Genomic DNA, 22324 nt, shown 5'->3' with positions numbered 1-22324 from the left:
CTAAGAAGATTTTTATTTACTTCATTGTTTTGTACGATGATAATCACACGTATGTTTGTGATTATCTTGAATGTAAAATGTCATGCTCTTCTCTCATCACCTTGAGTTTGGCAGTCACACGAAATATTTTTGCGTAAAAAAAGCATCAGTCAAAAATAATCCAACAGTCATCATAATCTTTAAATGGATGAGATTTTTTGATGTGAAACTCTAAGATATGCCTTTTTAATGTATTTGGATCAATGAAGAATTAATGGATATCCTCTTCCACTATTTTACTGCAATTAAAAAATAAATAAATATTTAAATTTCTTCATAAATAGAGAAGCAACTATTAATGGTACATATGCCAAAGTACCACGATATGAATGGCTAGGATGGTGGACAGGAGACTAACATAGTCATATATCTGACATGTTCAATGCAAAAGAGATGTTCAATATCAATAAAACCTGCAAGCAATATTATGCGGTATTGTTAAATTTTTTTATCAAAAAAATAATATGTGGTATTGTTAATTTTTTATCAAAAAATAAATATGTGATATTGTTAATTTTCATTGTCATGTGTTTATTAGCAATCATTACAATTGGTAGAAGTGCTAAGCTAAAACTTTATTAGCAATCATTACAATTGGTAGAAGTGCTAAGCTAAAGCGCCCACAGAAAGACAAAAATAATATGAAAATACATGAAACTATATCTAATTTCATGACATATAAATATATAAATCAAAGCTTCACATTCTTCCCGTTTACTCCTCATCTACATTTTAGAAAAATTATATTTTTTTTTACAAATTTCCACAGTAAAGCAAACTCAATGCACACACAATTTTTTTTTTCCTTTTATCCTTTCATCAATTTACTGGACAATCATGATCCAAACACATTAATACAAGATAGGACTTATAAAACGAGGCCCCTTGGTCTATGGTTCAAAAACTTCGCGTATTCAACTATTACCTTGAAGTGTTTTGAATAATTAAAAAAAAAGGTCATGCGGTCAAAACAAACTTGCCCTAAAGTTCGTGCAATGTCTCCCCTCAACCTCTGCCACTGCCAAGCCATTCCCACCGCCTCGCACCCCACGCCCCCAGTGCACGCGCCCATCACGTGGTTTAAGCGGCAACAAAGCCCTACTCCCAGTGGCGGGAATCCAAACCCATCCCTCTTCAGCCTCTTCTCTTTCTCCCATCTCCGATCCACCGCATTCCCCTCTCTTTCCCCCATCCGGGAGACCACGATGAGCGCCAGCGGCAAGAGGCGGGGCCCTTCAGTGGCCGCCCCTCCCAACCCCTCGAAGCGATTCCAGGCGGGCAGCGCGGCTGGCGGCCAAAACCCTCAGCCTCCACCGGCGGGGATGGAGGAGGAGATGGTGGACGAGGACGTCTTCTTGGAGGAAACTCTCCTCAAGTACGAGGAGGACCAGGAGGCCCTCCTCTTTCTCCGCGGCGAGGCCCTTTCATCCCGCCTCTCCAAGTGGAAGCGCCCCTCCCTCTCCCCCTCCTACCTCTCCCTCTCACAAAGCATCCGTATTCCCCATCTCAATTTCCTTTATCCTTCCCCCTTTTTCTCAGTTTCTCGTATATGTGATCTTGTTTTAACTTAGTTTTTGATTGCAGTTTTCCAGCAGCTTGAAATTGACTATGTGATCGGTGAAAGCCATAAAGAATTGCTTCCAAATTCCTCTGGCCCTGCTGCAATTCTTAGGATCTTCGGTGTCACTAAAGAAGGTAATTTTTTTAAAAACCTATTCTAGATCTATGTAGTCATCCGGGTTCACAAAAACATAAAAAAAAAGATTTTTATTCGTCTTGATTTTATGTATCTGATCATGCACACTATTTAGAGAGATCGTGGGTTTTGTGTTGGTTAGGTCATAGTGTATGCTGTTACGTGCATGGCTTTGAGCCCTATTTCTACGTTTGCTGCCCTGCGGGAATGGGCCCGGACGACATCTCACGTTTCCACCGAATCCTCGAGGTGGTCCTTATTTTATATTTTGATCGCTGTTGTTATATAAAGATTTGGTTATGCAGCAGAAGTTGTTTTTATGCTCTTAAAATTCAGTTTACTCACTTCTTGATTGGGTTGTTGTGATCTATCTCGTGGTGATGGGATATTGTGCCAGGGGAGAATGAAGGAGTCTAATAGGAACAGTAATGTGCAAAGGTTTATAAAGCGGATTGAAGTGGTGCAGAAGAAGAACATCATGTACTATCAGCAGCATCCATCTCAGCCTTTCCTCAAGATTGTGGTTGCTTTGCCAACAATGGTTGCTAGCTGCCGTGGTAAAAAAAAAAAAATGATAAAAATATTTGTTTTAAAGTCTATTGTGTTGTACTGAGGAATTAGTTTACTTTTTTCTAGCCAGATGGAAGCCAAATGTTTAGATGTTTTTTAGTTTTAATTATTCTTGCCGACTTTCCTGCTAAGGTCACTGGCGTACATATGATATCTCATCATTGGAAATTAAACTGCGCATATGGCATGTTGCAATTTCGTGATTTTGCTCTACTTTTGAACTGTAATGTTCTTGCAAATCGCTTTTCATAAAGTTTGCCTAAAGCTACATCACGCTGGCAGGCATTCTGGAAAGGGGTATAACGATTGAAGGGCTTGGTTCAAAGAGTTTCCTTACATACGAAAGCAACATCCTTTTTGCACTTCGTTTTATGATTGACTGTGACATTGTTGGAGGCAATTGGATTGAACTTCATGCTGGAAAGTATAAGAAAACAGCCAGGAGCATTTCTTATTGCCAGCTGGAAGTAGATTGCTTGTATCCTCTTTTGCCACAAGTAGCTGTCTTGTGTCAATTTTCAATTAAAACGTGCTCTTTATTGGTTACATTCTTTCCTTAAAATCCATCCGCAGGTATTCTGAGTTAATTAGCCATGTTCCGGAAGGAGAGTACTCTAAAATGGCTCCATTTCGCATCTTAAGTTTTGATATTGAGTGTGCAGGTCGTAAAGGACTATTCCCTGAGCCAACTCATGATCCTGTCATTCAGGTTGTTCTTATTGCCTTAAGGAAACAGAAGTAGTATTATATGAAGTAATTCTTGGTTATTTTAGTTGCAAGTCTCATATGATACACTTATTCTTGTATGAATTTAAATTTTTTGTTCAAACCAGATAGCCAACTTAGTCACTCTTCAGGGTGAGGACAAACCTTTTATACGCAACGTCATGACTCTTAAATCATGTGCTTCAATAGTTGGAGTTGATGTGATGTCATTTGAGACTGAAAGAGTTGTTTTGCTTGCTTGGAGGGTAAGTTGTTTTATGGGTCTCATGTCAATCTTTCTACAATTTGAGCAATGAATACATGCCTCTATAAGTCTTGAAGTATTACCTATTTTTTCAATAATTTATGATCTGCGTTATTACTGGGTTGATAAATGTTGCAATGGTGAAGATGATGGTAAATAGTTGTATGTACTTATGGAGTCTCTAGGCTAATTTAATTATGACTTCTGGGCATAGATGATGATCAAGATAGATTGTCAGCTCCAATGCCAGGTTAATTTGAGAAGAAAATTAGGAAATCCAATCAGATTCAATGCCATGTTACTTGGAAAGGAAGATTGGAAAACCCAACCATAGGTGTTATACGTGCACAAGCATGTGGTTCATATAGTGTATGTGTCATGGAGGTAAGAACACCAGTATACCACAGTACAGAAAATAAGGAAATGCACATCTAGATGAAACATCTGCCGGACATTGCAAACACACAAACACTCCTATGATTTGAAGTTTATCCGCAAGATATTCAAATATGGTACATTTGAGTAAAAAACATTGACATCATGGTAGAAGTTGGTCAGTGGTGAAACCATGCAGATACCAAGTAGTCTGAATATTGGAAGCTTTTGACAGTGAAAATATTTGCTTTCCCTTAGTTCAAATTAATCATGCCGCATTCCAGATTTTTTCAGAAGATATTGGTTGTGAAAAAAAAACAACATGACAGAAGGGAGAGAAATCTCCTAAACTGAAAAAAATCCAAACTAAATAGAAATTTCCAGCTTACCTATTTATTTATCTGTTTCTGAGATCATCAAGACACATATTTATTTATTCTTTGAAAGAACCATGGGAAAATAAATTTGGATGACTGTAGAATATCCACACAAACCAATGATGCTTAAAATTTGTATGTAATCACATACTGTGTTAATGTGAATTGCCATGTCTGATAGGTGTGCTGGACATGATTGTAATTTCATGTTTATTAAAGATTTTAAAGCATTTTCCATAAATTATCTCAAATAAGTTTGCTTTTTCAGATTTTTGTTTTGTTTGGATGAAAAATGCAGTCTCATTCATATCAGGAATAAGATTATATGCCCACCAATTTTTTCCTTATTTACCTCATTTCTTTATGTTCTATATTTGTGATGCTTAAAACTCTCTAAATTGAGGGAATGTGTTACTCTTGCTATCTTATTTATGGACTTGGAAAACAATGGGAGCTTTATATTTTTTCTATTTTATTTCATTTATGGATTGGCATGGGTTACTTCTGTAATGTTGATATCTTTAATTTAAGAGACCTGACCAATTTTTGAAGTTGCTATTTAAATGTAATTTTTCAGGATTTCATTCGTGAAATAGATCCTGACATTATCATTGGATACAACATATGCAAATTTGACCTGCCATATCTCATTGAGGTACTTTATCTGTTTTTTTTATTCATTTAAGAATTGTGCCTGTTGCAGCAAGGATGTGGATTATTGTTTTTACTACAAATCTGTGTTTTAGTGCAAAATTCATAATCCTGTTATTTTTCAGAGAGCTGAAGCCCTTAAGTTAGCGGAGTTTCCAATCCTTGGCCGCATCAGAAATAGTCGGGTTCGCGTACGGGATACAACTTTCTCCTCAAGGTTATCATGCGCATAATGTGACTGCAACAACATTTTTAATGCTCTTTTTTTCTAAATCTTTCCTTACAATCGCTGCTTTCATTCTAACATTTCTTTGGCATTTCTTCCCCTGTTGATGCCACTTCTTTTGGTCTGCTGCTGCATATTCACACTCATACATAAATTCTCCTTTATATTCTGCTGTTCAACCAGTATTAGAATGGTAGCCCATGCCTCAACCTCAAGTTTTTTGTTCAAGGTGCGATCAAATTTTACTATAACCCTCTTTATTTGGCCTCAATTTCTTGCAAGGCAATATTTGACAAGAGAAGGGTCTGCATGAAACAAAAGAAGTCAGTTTGCAGTTGCAAGATGAGACCTATCAAATTGGTCATGCAATTTAAACTCATTCAGTTGGGAAGCAACCATTCAAAAGTTCCCTTTAAAGGAATTCACGCAAGATTATTTGTGGAAATGGATTTATTTCCAAGGACATGCCATAAGACAAGGAGCAAAACTAAAACATGCAACACAATCATTACACAGTTAAAAATGATCATCTGTTTATTATATAAAAATACCTCCAAGTGTTTTTGTTTAGCATCTGTTTTATTGACCTTGTAATACCCTGGGGATAGATTCTAATTGTCTGTGTGCACAATTATTTAGTATTACTTCTGGGCTCATGTTGTATCTTTCACACAAAAGAAGGATTCACCTTCCTCCATATGAATCCACTGTTGTATCACCTGCTGCACAGATCTTGAAGTGCTCCAAACTCCACCATTCATCCACCTGCACAGTTCTCAAAGCAAGCAGTGGATGGTCCAATGGTGGATTCATCAAGAAGGAATTTACATTCAATTGAATCTGCAACAGGTTATTGAAGTGCTAAAGTAGATATCCGGCCCATAATTAGTGGCACTGAATTGTTAATTTGCTTTGCTTCCTATTTATGATAACGAAATCAGTTTTTTTGTTTGATCTTTTATGGGTAGCAATATCTCCTCTCCTGTGCTAAATTGAACTTTGGATGGGAAGGTTGATTAGTCCATCTTATTTGCATGTGGCATTCCCATTTATATGGTTCCTTCATAATTCAAACAATTTGGCCCCTGGAACTTATTTTTGTTTTTTAAGTTAATGTCACTCTATCCTTATGTCTCACTTAGTTGAATAAGAAGGTGACATTATAATTTGCATAGAACTGCAAATTGCAAACTTTGTAAAGGCCAAAATCTGTATAAGTTATGAGCAAGTTATATATGCATCTGGATGAATCGATCCAATGGAAATTTTACTACCTAATATACCTGTCATTTGTTGATATTTATATGACCTAGAATCCCAAGTGTAAGAGGTACAGCCTTTTGAACGACTTCCTTATTTACATCATGCCTGTCCACATATTGCTGGTTCAGTATTGTCTATTCTGTAAGGATGGGATAAAATGGCTCTGCTAAGTTTTTGTATGTTGCTGGCTTTCATGTCTTGGCTCTTCCTAGATTAGATGAGAAACATTTGCTTAAGTGGGCATCATGGTGGTTTTATGCATGATTTGAATTTCATACTGTACGAACATTTTCATACCAACAGATGCACACCTCAGTATCTTGGTGATGTATATTTATGTATGGATTTGTTGTCACTTGCTACTGTTCTACATTTTGCATATTAGTTGATCCAGTAATTTGCACTGTTATATAAACACAATCAGTACTCATCAAACCAAAAACTCTTTAAAGATGTAAACTGTTGGCATGGTTTGCTTCATATTTTGTTTTTTTTTAGATGTCAGTATGATGTTTAGAATTGTTTAAGCTGTATATGTTGTTGCACATATATGTATATACAAGTATTCAGAATGCTAGTTGTAGTGATGAAAAAACTTTTGATGGTCAAAATAGACATGTCTTGATTACAAAGGTACTAACAATAGTCTACTTCAGAAAGCAGCTAGTCTCTTGGTGCTTTTGGTTGAATATCTTCAGCCTCGATACTGGTAGCTCTACATGGATGGTACCGAATACCATATTATATGTGCTCATGTATTAGTTGGTATACTGCAAGAGGCAAATTCGTTTAGAATAAAAAAAAGCAAAAAAATTCATTTAAAAATGAAATCAGGGTTATTATGAAGGATAAACAACAGTTGAGTTCCTCCCTAATAGCTTTTTAGAGTATTAGACTTTATTGTCTGTAAGATAAGGACTAGAGACATGATTCTTAATGTTGTGGCTGCATTATGAACAATAGTAATTAGTATTGGTGGGGTGATCCTTTTGTAAAAGATGAGAAGATTGCAAGCATCATATCAGGTATATGTAGGGTTTCTTAATTGAAAGGAGTCTCTTTTTTCTCCTCAGGAGGACCTGCAGCAATGAGCTACACAACAAGGGTTGCCTCCCCAAATACCCCTAACCCCTCAAACTCTGCTGAAGGTGGGATTTGATCCTGGGTAACTTGGTCCATTTACCAGCTTGATAAGCTGGAACCTTCATTGGTGGTCAATGAACTCGGTATTAGGTGAAAAGAACAAGGCAACAAGCATAGTTTTTCCTAGCAAGAATTGAAGCATAGTGTCGGCTTAACATTGGCACAGTCTATAATGTGTACTCTGTCATGCTACTTTGTGCCAGTGCTTTCGCGTGGCAAGATGCCAAGTACTGGCATATGGTTGTTATCATGCTTGTGCCATGTGTTTCTAAGGCAATAATGATATGTATCACACTGTTCCTTCATGCGCCATGCTACCATTCTACGCCAGTTGGTAGTTAGGTCCGTATTTTGTAGATGTGGTGGAGACTTGATGAGGTTGGACTAGAAGTAACTGACTTTCCAATATGTCACCCGAAGGATCTGATTGAGACCTGGATTGATGGTATCCATCATCACAAAGGGATACTGCACACCATTTTGCCTGCATCATTTTGGCTTCTGCTTAAAATTTCTTTAAAATGGATGTTAAGTTTCTTGTCATCCTCTGGCCTTAAGTTTATTGAACATCATTTTTGTCATATTACTTAAATTGCCATCATACTAAGAATGACATCACATTAAAATAATAGGCCTGGGATACTCTTAGTAGCATATTGTTGGCACTTGGTAATTAAATTTAATGATTGTCAACACCATTTAAATTTTGTGTTATATGCTCATATCGCTTTGAGTCATGCAGGCAATATGGCATGCGAGAAAGTAAAGAAGTAACTGTAGAGGGAAGAGTTCAGTTTGATTTGCTTCAGGTTTTGATCTATAAAACTATTTCCTTATTACGTCAATCTTTGTAACTTTATAATAGTTTACTTCTGTTAGCTTCATCTGATTAAATCTATTGATTTTTTATATCTACAGGCTATGCAAAGGGATTACAAGCTTAGTTCATATTCTTTGAATTCTGTTTCTGCACACTTTCTGCAAGAACAAGTAAATTGCTCCTATTCCTTAGAGTCTATGTTTTATTTTAGATTTTTCCTGATATTGCCACAACCATATGTATATGTATCATATTATTATTTGGAGGATCAAATCAAATCTTTATAAGAGAACAGCTATATGTTCTATACTCTGATAAATAGTCTCTAATGCTATCCTTACCTGGAGTCTCAGTTTATTTCATAGTTCTGCTTTGCTGCAACAGGCTGACTATTTCTTTTTAATCCACAATCTTTACATTTGTTCTGTAAATATTTGGACAGTAAGTTTCAATGGACAGTGGCATTTCAAATTTGTGACTTTTAAATTTACATAACATCAGTTATTTGCAAACTGTGCATTCAATATCTTGATCTATTTCTTCTCCTTTATCTTTAACATGCTAGAGCAAACGTTATACCTTTTGCTTAGAGTGTAACCATTACACATCATGTGTTCCTAAGCACATAATTATCCTCTAGAGCATAATTTCACTCTAGAAAGCTTATTCTTTGCTTATTTTGTTTCTTGGTTCCAGTGTTTGGTTGTGCAGACTTTAGAAACTGTACATTTACTGGTACAGTTGAATGCCCCAGAACTCATTAAGTGGGCTTGGGCTTTTTAAATTTATTTACTTTTTAAATTAGATGCAGATATGTTGTCCAAGTGAACATCATTATTAGGCAGCCTATCATACAGATATGCTATCAAATCCTCTAAGGAGAACCCAGTGGCTGAGACTGAAACTGAGTTTTAGAACCTTGATTTATATCATGGATGCAAATTTCTGATTCTTCACCATTTTTTCTTTTTTTAACAAATGTTGTTGGATATATTTATGTTATGGATGTATATTCTGTAAAGCTTTTTTTTCATACTTTGCTTTGTATTTTTTGTTTGATAAGAGGGCTGCCTTGGTGCAATGATAAGTTTGCTTCATTGTGACCTAGGTGTCATGGATTTGAAACACAGAAATGGCCTCTCCACATGTGGGGGAAAGGCTGTGTACATACATCTAACATTCACTAGACCCTGAAATGGTGGAAGCCTCATGCATCAGGATGCCCTTTTTTTTTTTGCTTTATGTTTGTTTTTTTGTTTGATAAACCACTCACACATCATCATTTGGTTCCTTAAATTGGTTAAAAGAATTGCATATCCCTTTAGCTTTTTTGCATAACCATTTTTTATTGTTGATGTTGATTGTTTTGAGCGCAGAAAGAGGATGTTCACCATTCAATAATATCTGATCTTCAAAATGGTAATTCAGAGACAAGAAGGCGGCTTGCTGTCTATTGCTTAAAGGTGCATCGGTGGTCTTAACATTCTTTATATTGTAGATAGCTTCTGTTCCTGGTGTTGAAGTTTTTTGCTGTAAATCCTCTTCACTACTAATAGTATGTTAAAATGTAAGTGAAACTAATTTTTTTTAAGTAGAAAATCTGATTTTTATCTAATATCATTCAAACCCATGTTTAGTTCTATAGCAAATACATGGATGAAGTTCCACAATTGCAGGATAAACTTAATTTCTTCAAGATATTAATATGGATTCTAGATGAAAACAAACTCCAAAGAGTTTTGATTTGTGAAGTCATTGACCTTGTCAAGCTCCTTTTTTTTTCAATTTTTTTTAATTTTTTTTTTTTGCAACATGAATCGGCATATCAACTATTATAAAACAATGTGCAAGAATATTATGGGATACATACCATGTTAATTATGGCTAGTATAATGCTCATTGCGTTACAGTTCTTCACTAGTTACCCAAAATTATAAACTTCTCCTGGGGTTAAGATCCTTATCAAGGCACAAATCAAATATTTACAGTTACAAATGTTCTGTTCCCTCATTATGTATAAGTTATCCCATATCTGTTGCATGTGCTCAAACTATCTGCTTAGTCCTAAATAACACAACTCACTGATCCATATACAGATCCCTAAGAATAAAAGAGCTAAACAAATGTATATCACTGTTGATGTGAATGTGCTGCAACATGCTGTATGCTTCCATGGTCTACTACCACATTTCATGAAAAAATGCCCTTATGTTCTTAATCAACTGATTATTTTTCCGCTTTAAACTGCAGGATGCTTATCTTCCACAGAGGCTCTTAGACAAATTGATGTTCATCTACAACTATGTGGAGATGGCACGAGTCACTGGTGTCCCTATCTCCTTTCTTCTTGCGAGGGGACAAAGCATTAAGGTGACACTACTATATATTTTGTTTTTATGTTTGCTGAAGCCAAGTGCTTTGCACCCATTGGGGATATATAATGTATTTTTCCAGGTCCTTTCTCAACTTCTCAGGAAGGCAAAGCAGAAGAATCTTGTCATTCCAAATATTAAAGGGCAAGGATCTGGACAAGAGACTTTTGAGGGTGCAACTGTAAGTTAATATAACCTGCTGACATATTCTGTGCTCCTCTGGTTGCTTAGGGGCCATTTGTTTGCTTGTGAGGTTCCTTGAAACAGATAACTCTAAAAAAACCTGATGTTCTGAAAAGATGGTTTGTGGAAAACAGGGTGAGGCCTGACTTTCTTGAAAGTTCATTTTTTAAGTTTAATGACTGTCAATTTTTTTTAAAAAAATTATTAACAAAACAGGTTTTGTGGAAGTTAACAAAGCAAGAGTTTTCCTAAAACCCGTTTAATGTAGGTTTTGTATAAGTTCATTTAAGTGAAACTTGATAACGGAACAGCCCTTCAGAGTGATATAAGCATGTTGTGTTGCATATATTTACTTATGTGAATTTAAGTCAAAACATATTTGGAGAGAGGCTTGAGGAATATAGGTGTGTACAGGTATCTATTGCATATTGAACTAATATATGCCATGAGTCAGTATAGGCAAAATAAGTTGATGAGTTGGGCCCTACAGATTGCTTTAATTTGCTTATTTTGGTTAACTAAGGGCTTTATATGCTGTGTTTCTTAGAGTGTGCTTATGGATTTAATTTTGGGTTTTTAGTTGCCCTACTTATCAGTCATCAGAACTTGATAGAATGTTATGGTGGTCTTCATGATTTTTATAGGTATTGGATTGGCATTCTGGATGTTTTCGAGCCAAACTACTCCTACATTAGATGTAGTCAGGAAAATTCGTTCACAATCTTATATTTTATGTAAGAACTGTAAATGATACGTGTTGTAGGGAATACATATAGGACATTTTAAAAGGATCATCAAGGAAACAATCAGTTAGAATCAATTGCTTTTAGTTATGTGGAAGATAAATTAAGATTGGGAAGAAGGGGAAATAACTTGGTTCAAAGGGTGTGATTGAGAAGGCTAAGCAATAAGGAACTTGATATGATACTGCATATTGACTTTTGGATAGGATTGAATTGAAGACTATGGGGCTGTTTCATTTCCTGGATTTATTGTAATCTGAAATTAAATCTGTTAAATGAACTGGTTTTTGAAAAATTATGGGTCTTATGACTTGTTATCATTTTCTCGATGAAAGTTTTAGTAAAAATGTCCTGCATCTGCTTTTAGGTTGACAACTCAAATTTTGTGTTAGCTAATAATGCTTTAAGAGCAAGCTACGAAAAAAAACATTGGATGCCACTAAAGCCTAAGTAGATTGGTTTAGGCTTGTTGGTTGACTTTTATTTGTACATTCATTATTTCATTATTTGGTAAATGGTGAATTAAATATATATCATTGATCAGTATGTATAGAGTTTGATCCAATGTTTTATCAAGTGTGCTTTCATGAGCATCATTACATTTTGTTTGTGGCATGATCATTTTTAAGGATTCTCCTATTTGTTTACAGTTAGATTTTGCATTCCTATGCTTTTCTTTTTAACATGCTTCCAAGTCAAAACTAGCCATTTTTTTAAGCATGGCTGTTAGTATGCTTCGCCTTCTATTGGATAGGGTATGGAGGGGTGTTGACAAATTAGGTGGATATGATTATGCAAAGTTTCTTTTTTGCTTGAAGGGTCACTTGTTGCTTGCAGTTGGATATAGACGGTACATGTGGTTGTTGAGAGAATATTGTAGCTTGCAAAGATAATATTTTAAACCTAACCATCCATGGCAGAACCATATCTTCTTAAGTTGTGATGATACAATGAAAAATATGATTCCGGAAAGGGTAATAGTGATTTAAATACATAACTTAATGGCTCCATATTCAATTTGTCTAAAATTATTATAGGTTGCATTTTATTATTCTTATTACTACGGTGACCTCCCTAATCCTCTATTTGGTATAAAGGATGATAGGGAAGGAAGTATGGATGAGGGAGAGGATGGATGGGTCTTCTATCCAATCTTCCTTGTGTTTGGTGAAATATAGAAGGATGGATGGAAATGATTCATCCTCTATTTGGTATAGGAGGAATGAAATGGAGGATAGATGATATTTATATGATATTTTTACTAAACTATCATTTAATAAAAAATAATAATAATATTATTATCATCAATTTAAAACACTTATTTATACTAGTAGAGCAATACAGAAACTTATAATCTTTATAATTTATAATTATATAAAAATTATATAACATTTAATTTTAATTTAATTTTATTAAATATATGATTTTATAAATTAATTTACATATGAATTAATTGCTTTTTATATATTGGTTTATAAATAACTAATTAATTTATAATTTAATTCACATAGTTAATTAATTTTATATAAATAGGTACTAAAATTAAAATAATTAGTAATAAAATTTAATTACTATAGGGTTAATAGTATAGATAAAATAAAAAATATATATAAATATAATGAATGAAAAAGTGAAGAAATGTTAGGATTTCGTCAAAAACTTAATGAGGGATAATTCTATCAACATAGAAATCCATCTTTCACATGCTCCATCTATCCTTCCTTACATTCTCCTAATTTGAGAGGATGCAAATATGTGGGCTAGGATGGATGGGCAATTCCTTCTTTTTATCTATCCTTAGATTTTCCATCCTTCCAACCCCATTCATCCTCCCTCTCATGACCCCAACCAAACACAAGTGCCACAATGTGGGGTGTTTCCTTCTCTTGAATTTGGCTACTGCAACTAGCAGAAAGTGCTCTTCAGTTGATTTTGTAATGTGTTTTGTTACCTATGCAGACCTTGAGCTTATAGTATTTGTTTGCAATTAAGAGAATAGCCTTCACAAATCATATTTGTCTCCTGTCTTTTCTGACTGGAGGGGAAGTATACATCTACTCATCAAGCATGCCTAGGAGCATAAGTAGGGTGAGTATGGGCTCGGGATGAATGGTATGCCTGAAGTTTATATTCATTTTGGCCTGGACTTTCAGCCATGCTATAAGTTGTTTGGGTCTTTTCCCCTGCATTTTGTATTTTTGAACATTTTTGGTTTTGGCTACTGTGCACCATTGAAGCTTGATTGTCATTCTTAAGTTTTGCAATAAGATATAGGGTTGACAAATGTCAAGACACATCATAGATATACTTGACATGATAAATTGAAAATGCATATGTAACACTTTGCTGTTTGTAGACATAATAAAATCCAAGCAGAGGACTGCATGTTATTACCTGAAACATACAGTTGAAACCAGAGTCATAATATTTATGAAATATTACAGAATTCTCTGATCATGAACTTAACATTAGTCAAATTATTTGTTGGACTTGTTTGTGAATAACTGGAAGCCATTATAATATCATGTCATAAAACATGGAAAGTGAGGACCCTCTCTGAACTATTTACAACTATTTTAACTAAATATCTTTGAGCATTACCTTCAAGCCATAGCTTCACTCATACTCATAACTATCTTGTTTTTTATTTGTTGTTGCTGTCCTCTGTCCATGATGCACCTGTATATAGAAATATTTCCTGCTTTATGTCTATTTGTTTTGTATCTTCACTTTGTCCTGAATTTCAATCTCTGCATGGCCAACTTGTTCCCGAACTCCATCCTTGTGATATGCCTAAGAATACACTGTTTCGGCACGTATTCTAATATTCTGCTTGGGTAATAAGTCTTAGTCTATATAAACCCCAAGCCTGGATTAGATTGTGACCTATAGCTGCTTGTCCTTTCTAATTTGCAGGTTTTGGAGGCCAAGGCTGGATTCTATGAAAACCGATTGCAACATTGGACTTTGCTTCTTTATATCCATCCATCATGATGGCATACAATCTATGCTATTGCACTTTGGTAAAAATTTCTAGTCCTAGATATGTTATGGAGCCAATTAAAGTTTTATAAATTGCAAAAATAGAAAGATATTTCTTGATCATTGGCAATGAAAATTCCTGCTACTGTTAGGTGACACCTGAGGATGCTCGCAAACTGAACTTGCCAGCAGAAAGTGTTAATAAAACTCCATCTGGCGAAATTTTTGTGAAACCTGATTTACAGAAGGTATGTTAGTTTTTTCATCGTTGCAGTCTGAATTGACAAACGCCAATTAGATTGTCTGTAGCGGGAAGACAATGTTTCTATTTTCAGGGCATACTTCCAGAAATCCTTGAAGAGCTTATAGCTGCTCGTAAAAGGGCAAAAGCTGATCTTAAGGTACTTCTTTCCCCTCTTAGTTATTCCTTTGAAAAGTTGAACAAATATGCAATCATACCTTTGCTGGGTGGTAGGTTGACCCTTATCTGATACTTTTTTCTGGTTAATTTTGTTAGTATTACATTTTGACAATAAACAGATTTAAATGACGTTGTGCACATTCAGTCCAATTTTACTGCAACTTCTTATGTGTTTTAGGAAGCCAAAGATCCATTTGAGAAGGCTGTACTAGATGGCCGCCAGTTGGCTTTAAAGGTAAATACATGCCATCTATGTCATGTAGATCCATCTATCTGAATTCAGTACTCCTTAGTTTGGGTTGTGAGCTCTGTTGAATGTGCATCATTTTTTCAGATTAGTGCAAATTCTGTTTATGGGTTCACTGGAGCTACCATTGGCCAATTACCTTGTTTAGAGATATCTTCTAGTGTGACAAGCTATGGTAAAAACAAATTAGTTTGTACAGTACTTATTTACAAGCTCAAACGAATGACTTATTGAGCAACTGCTGAACTAATAAAAAAATATTTTTGCTACCAAATGTAAGAAGTTTCTTGTTGTTAAATGTTAAGGTCGGCAGATGATTGAGCACACAAAGAAGCTTGTCGAGGAGAAGTTCAGAACAGTGGGAGGTTATGATCATAATGCAGAGGTACATTTTTTATTCTTACTAATTATAAAATTTGAAAATAACATAAGATTTATATTTGAAGCAAAGCATATATGTTGTAGTGCCTCTGGATTTAATTGCGGATCAGCACAGCACGGCATGGCATGATACACACCATGCTAGTGCTTTACCAGCATGCTGCAATTGCAAGGTAGAGCTGGGTGCCAACACTTGGCATCCTGCTGTGCCAGTGCGGCTCAACTCAAGCATTTGAAGCATGGTCAGGGAGTGCATGGGATGACACATGCCATGCTAGTGCTAGGATGGTTTGCCATGGGTATGTGATACTTCAGTTCTTGGTAATGACAGGGACTTTATGGACTTTGCCTGCATTGAATAGGGTGTTTATTGATGAGCAATATGTTGATTACCTTCTAGATTGGAAAGTGATGGGATGCTACCCACTGTTTTGTGTCAATCCTCTTTTTGTAAGCAAGCTTATCAGTTGTATCGTATTGCCTTGTCGATTAAAATGGATGCAGTATTGAACTGGCTTTTTCTTGAGAAAAGTAATATTTTGCTATGGGATCTTCACAATAGTGCCAACCACTTCATTGTCAAGAGAGAGGGAGAGAGTTTGGAAAGATAAATCAAACAATGGAAGTATCAGATATTTCTATGTTTGGAGGCTTTTACCTACATGATTGGAAGAAGTGCAACCAGATGAAGCCAAAAAACTGTGGGTTGAACTCATGCTTGGTGCTAGGGATATTAGCAGGCTTAACTTGCAGGCCTAGTTATAGGAGTCAATTGGTATCTTAGTTTTGCATGGCTGGGGGACTCGATTTTTGAGGTCTTATATTCACTACTATCACTTTTTAACTTGTAAAATCTGTGCATAGGCCAGTCACCTTTCCAAAGAAGTAACTGTAGTTATTCACTGAATATTTTTTGTGGGTTACCCTTGCTAGAACAAAAGATTGACAATGTTTTAAAAATGTCTTTCAAGTTACCAGTTGTTAAGATCGGGATTGATATCTAAATTGTAGAGGGGCCTAGATTGGATGGGTAGTGGATTAGACCGTAAATCATAAGGCTTTTTTTCTGATTTATTTCAAAACTTTTTAAAGTGTAAATTAAGATGAGTCAACTAGAAAGCAGATGAATAATGAATACAAAGCCATACATATAAAAGTCTAGTTTTCACCAATATATGCTTATAATGAAACAAAGATGCTTTTTTTAAATAAATCATTTTGGGAAAAACATATAGCTGTGACAAGTCTATCAATTTAATTACTATTTTAGATAAATTGTTTTAGGAAAAAACAGGAATAAGACTTTAACATGTGGCAATAAAATACAAAATTTTGTATCTCATTTTTTAACCATATGAACCTTAATAAGAGATTTGCTACTTTTACTACCAGGGACTTATTGTTGATAAATGATTTAAAAACCACATAGTCAAATAATTAATAAAAGATGGACATTGATTTAATATGTAGCTAGCATAATCAAGTTGGTCCTGATCCAAACAAATGTATAGTCCATATAGATCAAAATTTTCTGATCCTCCACTGATCTCAATCCGAGGATGGTATCTGATCCATTTAGTGCCATTTTGATCCAAATGGTAAGTTTGGATTTAATACTGTGGTAGTTCGAACAGTTTGAATTTTATTTTTATTCTTATAAATCGGTACTGAAATGCTCTTCTTCTATTCATTTGGCATCTTCTTGGTTTTTAAACTCATATTAAACAAATTAGTCAATCAAGTTACTTCCACATCATTGAAATACTTCCTAACCTTAACGAGGATTCCTATTAGGTGCAACCATTTTTCCTATTTTCATTTTTTCATAGCCTCTTTTACCAATAGATACTCTAATTTTGCATGTATGCCTAATATTTCTATCCTTACTCAAGCTAGTACATTATCCTGAATCGTCTACATGACTTCCATTGAATATCCTATCAAAATAACCTATCCATCTTTCTTTAATCTCATCTTCCTTAACCAAAACTTTTTGATCTTTATTTTTGGTGTATTTAACCTGAGTCAAGTTTCTTTCTCTTAGTCTTGTAACCTATATCTACCATGTAAACATTTTCAGTATCATCCTAGATATTGGAGAAGTGTAATGGAGAGCAAGAGTCAAGACACATGATTCTGTACTTTCTAGATTTCTTTCTCAAATCTGCTGTTTTTTTTTTCTTTTTATGTATATGTACGGGAGAAGCTGGTGGTTTTCATCTGGATTTTGATGCTATATATACACACCCTTGTGCTTGATTATAATTTGTTAACTGGTGAATGATGCTAGGTGGTTTATGGAGATACTGACTCAGTTATGGTGCAATTTGGGGTGCCAACTGTGGAGGCTGCAATGAAATTGGGAAGAGAAGCGGCCGAATATATAAGTGGAACTTTCAGGAAGGTATCTACAGAATCACAAGGGGTCGTTTCTTGAGTTGTTACTGCTTCAACCATACAATTCTTGTATGGTGTTTGTTTTCAGCTTCATTACAAGTTTATAATGCAATCTGTTGCACAGCTCAATGGACTTCCTAATCTGTTTAAAGTTATTATTTTGCATTTTGAATGCCAAATCTGGTATTTTAGTGAAATTTTTTCTGGAGTCATCTGGATACCCACCGCCAATGGTTGGTGGGTGTGGAAGATTCATATTGGCCAACCTTGTCATTGAGTCTGAGGCTCTGGAAATTGAAATTCAAATTCCTTATAGCTATGCATCATATCATTTAGAATATCGGTTTATTAGAGAAAGTATTGTTGCACTATGCTTGGGATTTCTTGCAGTGGCCATCTCTATGCGATCTTTTATTTGTCTTGTTGTCCTACTTAACCAGATCACCACATAAAAGTTTGTTGTCCTATTTCAACTGTTTAGCTTCATCCATTTTTATCATTCTTGATAATTGGTGAAAGAGTTTTTTTTTTTTGTGTTTGAAGCCCATCAAACTAGAGTTTGAGAAGGTCTACTATCCGTTCTTACTAATTAGCAAGAAGAGATATGCTGGATTGTTTTGGACAAACCCTGATAAATATGACAAAATGGATACCAAAGGTAAAAACTGATGTTCTACTACATTAACTCTAGCATTTTATGTTTTCATTGTTAATTTATCATCTTTTGGTTCACAGGCATTGAGACAGTCAGAAGGGACAACTGTTTATTGGTAAAAAACCTGGTAAACGAGTGCCTTCAAAAAATATTAATTGACCAAGATGTACCTGGTGCAGTTCAATATGTCAAAAATACCATTTCTGATCTTCTGATGAACCGCATTGATTTATCTCTTTTGGTTATAACAAAGGTGAGACACCCACCAACTAATAAACCTGTTCTCTTGAGGTGTTTAGAAAGTAGTGAAAATTACCTACTCGGAGTTGTCAGCTTATTAAGCTGGTAAAGTTTTTGGTAGTTGTACCAAATGACCTGGGATTGAATCCTGCCTTCACCAAGATTTTGGGGGTTAGGGGTACTTGGTAGAGGGCCACCTTCATCATGTAGCTCATTGCCTACAGGTCCTTTCTATCAGAAAGAAAAGGGTATCTTATAGGGCAAATGCTGTTTATTCAAAGTTAGTCCTAATGGTGATTTATTAACCGCTTAGTGGCTTGTAAAATCATTTCATTAAGATGCTAACTTGGATTTGTTGGAGTTTATTTACTTATCCTTCCCACTTGACAGGGTTTGACGAAAACAGGAGATGATTATGCAGTAAAAGCTGCACATGTTGAACTTGCTGAACGAATGCGGAAGGTATAGATCCTCCTCTTTACTCATCATACATGATTTAGAACTACTTCCTGTTTTTTTCCCAGAATGATACCAAAGCAGGAGTGTATAGTTTAGCAATGGTCAATCATTGCATCTGGCATTGTTTTAAAAGCTCAATATGATGATTTTCTCGTATGTATTTAGTTATTTTTTTTTTTATTAACAAACTACTGCACCTTTGTTTATGAGGAGACTATTATCTTGGAAGTCTTTAAATATGTGATTCAAGACGATGTATGATAATCCCAAGTATTATGGCACCACTGCCTATGATGATGCTACTTGAAGAACTTGGCATTGGGGTAACCATGAAAAGTATACATGTGCAATAATGATAGTCTTGGCATCTAGATCTAAGCATTGATTGGTTAGTCTGAGTTAAGATCAGTCTCGAGCTCAAACTGGTGGCTCAAGCCTTGCAAAGCCAGCCCTCAGGCTTCCAAGTCTAAACATGTGTGTGTGTGTGTGTGTGTGAGAGAGAGAGAGAGAGAGAGAGAGAGAGAGGTTTCTTAAGGGAACGAAGGAGCAGCAAGCTTAAGCGGCCTTTTGGTCTCTGAGCATACCGACACCATGCTCAAGTGAGAGGTCTTTTTGGAATTTTTCTGTTTTCTATTTTTTTTTTATTTTTTAATTTTTTTGGGGGTGGGTGGGGGGGGGGGGTGTTGGTTGGGGTAGGAGATTTTAGTTTTTGTTGGATGCCCATAAATCAGGAATCAAGATTGATATTTACTCCTGCTTATCCTCTTGTCTTAATCATTGTATAGTCTGAATAAGAAATAGGTGTATCTATTGTAATAAAACTATAAACATTGTACGTGTAGAATAGAAAACGAAAGGGACCTATAAAAAAAAAGTCTGCTCTGTGGAGATCAATGCCTCAATATGGTTGAGGCAGAGTTAAAAAAAAAAGAAGAAGAAATGGCTGTGGTGGAGATATGGGTCCCACTGGACTGTTTGTGTTATATTTAGAAATGTAACAAAATATGGTCATATGACTACCCATTTCCCCTTATCGTTTGTTTTAAAACTCAGATATGTGCCTATGTGCCTTGTATCAAAATGAATTGCTTGACCAACATTTCCTGTTATCTGTGGTGAATAGCGAGATGCAGCAACTGCTCCAAATGTTGGAGATCGTGTTCCATATGTTATAATTAAAGCTGCAAAGGGCGCCAAGGTAATTCATCTCATGTTTATGGCCTAAGAATGCATAAAGTTTATTTTAGTAATGAATGCATTTGGTTTGTTGGAAACAGGCTTATGAAAGATCAGAAGATCCAATATATGTTCTGGAGAATAACATCCCCATAGATCCCCAATACTACCTTGAAAATCAAATCAGCAAGGTTTGTGCAGTGTGCAGCATTCATTTAGTGTAAAACTGGTTTTACTTTTATTTTTTATTTTTAAGTTTGAACTGTCCAAATGCTTTCAATGTGGGCAGCCACTTCTGCGAATATTTGAGCCAATTCTAAAGAATGCAAGTAAAGAGCTTCTTCACGGAAGCCACACCAGAGCTGTGTCTATTTCAACTCCTTCAAACAGTGGTTTGATGAAATATGTTCACAAACAACTTAGCTGCCTTGGATGCAAAGCACTGATCAGGCAAGATTCTTTTACCTCCTTAAAAATAAGAAATCAATATTTACAGATATTGGTCTATAAATATCATTAGTGGCATTTTTCCATTCAAGTGTTTGGATCATGCTTGCCTTTGTTGTGCATTGCAAACCAAAGCTCTTTTCATTTATAACTATGTACCGCATACTCTCGCAGAAGTGGCAAACTCCTCATGTTCACTTATAATATTTTCATAATAAAATGTATACCAGCAAATAAATTATTTATCCAGCTCTTAACTTTTGTAGCATAACCTTGGCACATGTGGTGCTTTCCGAGAAACATAGCATATGCTTAAATCTTAACCTGTCGCCCTTCTTTTTGCTGCCAGTAATGCAGAGCAAACACTCTGCTCACATTGCAAAGGAAGAGAAGCTGAGTTGTACTGCAGAACAGTAGCTCATGGTATTGCCTTTTAACCTTGCAGATTCGTATTGCTTCAATATTTTTCTCAGCAAAATTACAGTTGAAGATGTGAGAATCTAGAACCTGCACCTGGCCCTTTTATGATTAGAAGGCTGCCATGCATCTTAAAAATATTTATCAATATTTGTTTGTTAGGTTCGTGCATTTATTTTGTCATTTTTTTCCATTGTTTCACAGTTTCCGAGTTGGAGATGCTTTTTGGGAGGTTGTGGACACAATGCCAAGAATGCCAAGGTTCTCTTCATCAAGATGTGCTGTGCACTAGGTTTCACCTCCAGCTCTCTCTCTCTCTCTCTCTCTCTCTCTCTATATATATATATATATATAGTAAAATACTTATTTACTGACTTTTTTTTTTTCAAAATCAGTCGTGATTGTCCTATCTTTTATCGAAGGAAGAAAGCACAAAAGGATATGGCTGAAGCTAAGATGCAGCTTGATCGATGGAACTTCTGAGCCCTTCTCAATGTTGTACGTCCTCCATATTGTAAGCTAATACTAAATTTTCTTTGATATCAGATGTAAAACTACACTGCCAATATTTGCTCGTTCAATTTAGATTGTTTCTGAGCTATTGTCTTTTCTCAGTTCCTTGACAATTTCAATTTCCAACTTTTTTTTGTTGTTTACGATAATTTCAACTTTCAATTTTGTTTGGGTTGCAGTAGCACAGCAGTGTCTTGCACTCATTGGGATTTTACCATCAGGTTTTCCTATGAGTTAGAATATTCGATGGACAGATCAATTTTTTGGATGTTCATTTCAACCGTGTGATGGCCATCTACTGCAGTGTCCTTCACCTGCTGATGTGATTAAAGAGCAAATCCAGTTAGATTGTAAATCTGGAAGATATACAAGGTTAGTTGGTGGGGTAGATTAATGCAGCATAAAAGGGGTATGAACAATCGCAGATCACAGGGCGCACTAATGCAGAATTAAGCTGATATTTTATTTTTTTATGTATAATTGGCATTAAAGGACCATTATTCCATATTGTAGTTATAAGCAAGCGTCTTCTAAAGAGATGAAAAATACGATTAGCTGTCC

At 35.4% G+C, this 22324-nt stretch overlaps 1 protein-coding gene across 1 annotated transcript; it reads left to right on the top strand.

Moving 5' to 3' along the window:
- The first annotated feature begins 991 nt into the window (after positions 1-991).
- On the top strand, positions 992-21851 carry LOC105051804 (DNA polymerase delta catalytic subunit). Its single transcript, XM_029266641.2, is given in 31 exon segments — positions 992-1533; positions 1624-1734; positions 1878-1984; positions 2133-2292; positions 2588-2783; positions 2879-3014; positions 3139-3276; positions 4605-4682; positions 4804-4895; positions 8053-8119; positions 8229-8300; positions 9507-9593; positions 10381-10500; positions 10585-10683; positions 14345-14369; positions 14372-14451; positions 14563-14658; positions 14746-14811; positions 15010-15066; positions 15166-15253; positions 15384-15463; positions 17750-17863; positions 18400-18514; positions 18592-18764; positions 19142-19213; positions 20334-20408; positions 20488-20577; positions 20676-20836; positions 21183-21256; positions 21455-21542; positions 21646-21851. Coding segments are annotated over 31 exon segments (3540 nt in total). The 5' UTR covers positions 992-998; the 3' UTR covers positions 21734-21851.
- Positions 21852-22324: the final 473 nt, after the last annotated feature.

This window comes from Elaeis guineensis, chromosome 9 (genome assembly GCF_000442705.2).
Source record: "Elaeis guineensis isolate ETL-2024a chromosome 9, EG11, whole genome shotgun sequence".
Classification (NCBI taxonomy): Eukaryota; Viridiplantae; Streptophyta; class Magnoliopsida; order Arecales; family Arecaceae; genus Elaeis; species Elaeis guineensis.
Note: the sequence above shows the minus strand (reverse complement) of the source record. Positions and strands in the feature narration are given on the sequence as shown.